The following is a 5002-nucleotide window of genomic DNA, read 5'->3' as shown; positions in this document are numbered from 1 at the left end:
AGAGTGTGCATACCGGGACAACGCCCACTTCGCCCTACCAATCTCTGGGGAATTATTTTTGGCATTAAGCCATATTTAATTAAATGATATTTTTAAATGATATTTTTAAAAAATAAGTGAGTTAAGTGTCGAACATGTCATAACTTGGTGACCATTTGTGATTTATTCCCTTTTGGTTATACCGACAGTTTCCCCACTTGTTTTTTTTATCGCTTTTCTCTCCTTTTTACCCACAATAATTAATTTTGCACCTGAATCCCGCACTCTCATGAAAATGAATAAATGATAGTGAGTTAGCAAACTCCCATCCAAACCCTAACCAAACACATTGGAGCACTCCACGTGGACATCTCGTAGGCAGCTGCGTTCCAACCAGTCCAGCCTATAAACCAAGACCTAAACCCTCCTCCGTAGACATATCCCCATCTACAATTTCACAATCAATTTTAGTGATCTTCATCATCATCTCATCTCTAAGTATCACGTTTTACCCTAAATTATATTTGAATTGATTTCAAAACCACTTCGCAAGTCTTTTTTTTATTTTTTATTTTTTAAATTTCCATTTTCTTTTCTAATTTAATTTTGTTCAGATCTAAATCGTAGGCTAGTTTGATAGGGTTTCGCATATGCATGTTACAGCTCAAAACTTCCGGAAGAGGACTGACCCGCAGTAATATTACGAACGGTGGAGTTGTTGATCATCGGGAAAACATGAAATTTTCTGAGAATTTTGAAGAAAGAGAACCTAGTCATGAGGTCTCTAAGTAAGTTCTTTGTTCGACTGAGTTAGGATGATATTAAACAGACATGCATTAATTCTTGACACCAATGTTTCTCGGTGTTATTAATTCTTGTGTTCTTTGTTCTAAGTCATTTCTTTGATGTGATTATGATTCTTTTTCCCCATCAGTTTTGTGGGAGTGTCTGCAGCTTCAAGTAGCGGAATAGCGAATGGAGGTCAATTAGGGTTAAACACCAGAGAGGAATTACAGGTAAAAAATTAATGGGGATAGAGACTTGAAGAAATTAGAGGCGCCCCGAAAGGGGTTGGGGGGGCTGGTGGGGTGCGATCGAACCCTTATCCTATTTGTGTATAAGTTTCTTCTTGTGTTACATAATCTGATCGAAAGTTGAAATGGCAGGGATTAAATCGAGTTTAATATAACTTAAATCTTTATCATTTCCTCTAATTTGATGCAGATGGACAGCAGTATTTCACAAATTGAGGTAGACATGAGGATACCTCAACATGCAACACCATCTCAGCAAGTCTCATTGGAGAATATGGGGTCAAATGTCCAGGTTGCAAGCAATATTTCCAGAGCCAGTGATCTACTCATGGCAGTAACTTCAAGTGCTGAAGTCAACAGAATGAAAATCAGTGAGTTAGCTTCGGAAGCAATGGAAGAGCTAACTAAATTGGCCCTAGCTCGAGAACCTCTATGGCAGTGTGACATAGAGAGCAATACTGAATTTCTTAGTGATATCGAGTATCTGAGGGAATTTGGACACATAAGTACGTCATTGATAGAAATCATTAGAATGGTTGAGGTGGGAGACTCTCAATCTGACCTGCCAAGATTCGGAAGCATTAACAATTCTGAATTTTCCATGGAAAGTGAATATAGGCCAATATCGACAACAAATCAACCTGGAAAACCAGTTAGTTTGGAATCTTCACGAGCTATTGACTATGTCAAAATGAAAGCAGTCAACATTGTTCAATTGCTAATGGATTTGGTAGGATATCTTTTGATTAAGCTTAAACCTTTTGTTCCTTTAACTGACAAGTTTGAACAAATAAACATGAAATTCTGATTGGTTATATTTTGTTTTTGTTCAGAAGCAATGGCTACTGGTGTTTCCTAATATTGTATCTAGAGCAAAAGTAGTGGGAGTATTATCATCAACAAGATTCGAAGGCAACTATGATGGAACTCTGCAAGTGGTAATCTAAATGGCCCTTATTTGTGGTAATAGGGTTATTTAGGCAATTTTCTTATCTTACATATATAACTAAGTTTTCATCTCATACAATGTCTTGCATACTTTATTTATCTGACAAAGTTTGATTTTCACTGCAACGATTATTGTGTTCTTGCAATTGCTAGTTCAAAGGAAAATCTAAAGGCAGAATGTACAAACCTACCATATCATGATATGAGACAATGATGCATGCCATTTAGTTTCAGATGTTAAATTTCCAAATTCCAATCATGCATTCTTAGGGTTACATATATATACATCATTTAGAGTAAACAATTATTCCTGAACATATGGCAATATCACCTATAGCAAGATCTTTTGCAAAATAATCACATGCCATTTATAAGATAAGAAATCATGCATGTAGTGATATTATGGAGTTTTCTGAGAACGTATTAATTCTTTGTAGTCAATCTTGTTGCTATAAACATGATAATTTAGTGGTTATTTTGCTAGCTAGTTAGCTAAGCTAGTAGCACTTAATTTGTAGGCACTGTAATCCCATCAAATACTTCTATAAATCTTTCCTTATTAAAAGTTGTTAGTAGTGCCTATAATCATAGATTAGTATATCCGTATCAGTGTGATATAAAGGGTTCTATTGGCGTTATATCACAGACGACCATGAATCGTTCATTGGTGGAGGACTCACTGCCATGCCTATTGATGTGTGGACGACTGATATTAGTAATTTGCAAAAAAAAGAAAAAAAAAACTATTAGAAGTATACTTACAAGTATTCATCATGGTATCATAAAGTTAACTATAGCATTTTGATTTCCAGATGACAGCTGAGTTTCATGCCCCAACACCACTTATTCCCGCTAGAGAAAGTTATTTTGCAAGGTATAGTAAACAGCTGGACAGGGGAATGTGGGTAGTTGTTGATGTATCCTTGGAAAAATTGTTTCAGTTTCCATCAACAAACTTTCGAAGACAACCATCAGGATGTTTAATTCAGGAAATGTCAAATGGATGCTCTAAGGTAACAATTGAGACTTTATTACCTACATGCTTATTTATTGAGAAAAAGCTATATTCAATCATCAATAAAATTTCTGTTCATGTACTATAGGTCATATGGGTGGAGCATGTGGAAGTGGATAATAGAATGGTTCACAATATGTGTAAGCCACTGGTCAGTTCTGGTTTTGCATTTAGCGCAAAGCGTTGGGTTTCCACTTTAGTTCGACAATGTGAATGGTTGGCAACTTTAAATTCTACAAGCCCTCCTACATCAGATTGTAGTAAGTAATTTTGCAATTCATTTGATTTGTTCCCGGCACTTTGACTAAAACTTGAAACAAAAGGAAAAACCAAAAGCTAAAATCGAAAATGTTAGCGAAAAATTCTTTTTAAAATGTTGTACTTTTATGTTGATTCATAATAATGTTTTCCTAATTCTAAAAATGCTAGGTGAAACTTTTAAACCACCTTATGTTGTAGCTGTGCCATAATTAAGTTGCCACATAGAAACCATTGGCTCGACTGGTTTTGATTTGATTCCGAAAGTTAATTAACATCTCTAACTAGCCTATCAGAACCTTGGTTAAGTTCTATCGGTTATCAGACAGTACATTTAACAGTCTTCATTCTGAAATTTGAACTACACTAGATTTTGATTAATTGATATATACAGTATTAATGTTTTTTTTTTTCCTTCTGAGAAGTGTTCGTATCGCGAGCTGGAAGAAAAAGCTTGTTGAAGCTTTCGGAGAGGATGATGAGAAGTTTTGTTGCTGATATTAGTGCTTCTACAGAAAACAAATGGAGGGCACTACCTGTATTTGGTGCCGAAGATGTAAAGGTCACAACTAAAACTAGCTTAAATGACCCTGGAAAGCCTCCAGGTACCACCTTATTATTTGCTACTTCTGTCCATCTTCCAGTCCCAAGAACTCAAATATACAATCTGCTTCGCAATGGTGAATCTCGAATCATGGTATGTACAGTACACTTAAAGTTTGATAATGTGCCTTTGAAACGCATACAAATTAATCCTTATTAGGTTGGAAAGCATTAAATTTCTTAGAGCCAAATCATGAATAAGAGTATATAAGGATCATATGAATCCTCTGTGACAGGTTTTCTAGGTACGTAGAAGTAGGATTATGGAAAGATATTTTCCACTGGTTATTATCAGTCATACATTAAAGCTAGGATCACAATATCTTACATTACGTTACAGAGTCTCTTGCAACTAAGAGATCCGCATTTTAGAGGAGTAGATGACTCATGTTTGTCATTGAAATTAATGGTATATATTGCAGTATCCTTATATCATTAATAGAGAAGTAAATTTAAGATTTTGTTATTTAAATCCTTTCAATAATTTCTATGCCAAAAGGCTGATGAATTTCCATTTACATTTGTGCATTACAGTGGGATATGATGTCGTATGAAAAAGATACAAGAGAAATTGCTTATATCGCAACTGGGGACCATCCAGGAAATCGCGTTTCGATAATTGAAGTAGAAAATGTAAGTTTTGCACATATCCTTCTATCCACTGAAGCAGGAGGCAGGAAAGGGCAGCGAGAGTGGTACTTCACAATCCTCACTTTCCCTTCCTCTAACTTTGCAGGGTGTAACGAAGGAGATTGAAGTTTTCTACTTCCAGGAGAGTTACACAGACTCAAATGGCTCGTACATAGTTTACGCACCGATTGACCAGTTCGCCATGTCTGCTCTCTTGGATGGCGCAAACCCAGACCATGTTGCTATCCTCGCATCCGGGTTTTCCATCCTTCCTGATAGACCAATGGCCAATGATGAATCTGGTGGAAGTCTGTTGACTCTTGCGTTGCACATCACCGAAGGAGGAGCAACGGAGGAATATATCCCTCCTCAAACTGTTCAAAATATACTCAACATTATTGCCGGAACTGTGATTCAAATCACAGAAGTATTATCAAATGATGGAGAATAGTGTTGAATCAGAGCAGTGAGTCAAGTTCCTTACTTCTGAAATGAACACGTTGTAATTAAAATTTGATTATTCAAATAGGCTATA

At 36.1% G+C, this 5002-nt stretch overlaps 1 protein-coding gene across 1 annotated transcript; it reads left to right on the top strand.

The window, feature by feature from the left end:
• Positions 1–640: 640 nt before the first annotated feature.
• On the top strand, positions 641–4952 carry LOC133730852 (homeobox-leucine zipper protein MERISTEM L1-like). Its single transcript, XM_062158365.1, has 9 exons — positions 641–767; positions 914–995; positions 1204–1743; positions 1847–1951; positions 2774–2974; positions 3065–3236; positions 3660–3982; positions 4372–4470; positions 4574–4952. The coding sequence occupies exons 1-9, from the start codon at positions 715–717 to the stop codon at positions 4916–4918; spliced, it is 1920 nt and encodes a 639-aa protein (XP_062014349.1). The 5' UTR covers positions 641–714; the 3' UTR covers positions 4919–4952.
• Positions 4953–5002: the final 50 nt, after the last annotated feature.

Source organism: Rosa rugosa, chromosome 2, assembly GCF_958449725.1.
Source record: "Rosa rugosa chromosome 2, drRosRugo1.1, whole genome shotgun sequence".
In the NCBI taxonomy this organism is placed as follows: domain Eukaryota; kingdom Viridiplantae; phylum Streptophyta; class Magnoliopsida; order Rosales; family Rosaceae; genus Rosa; species Rosa rugosa.
This window is presented reverse-complemented; position numbering and strand designations above follow the sequence as displayed.

Bases quoted from the DNA above. Each gene is read 5' to 3' on its own strand.
- LOC133730852 (XM_062158365.1), top strand. From the start codon at position 715: ATGAAATTTTCTGAGAATTTTGAAGAAAGAGAACCTAGTCATGAGGTC. The intron at 996-1,203 runs GTAAAAAATTAA...AATTTGATGCAG, and splicing joins ACACCAGAGAGGAATTACAG to ATGGACAGCAGTATTTCACA. The intron at 4,471-4,573 runs GTAAGTTTTGCA...CTAACTTTGCAG, and splicing joins CGATAATTGAAGTAGAAAAT to GGTGTAACGAAGGAGATTGA.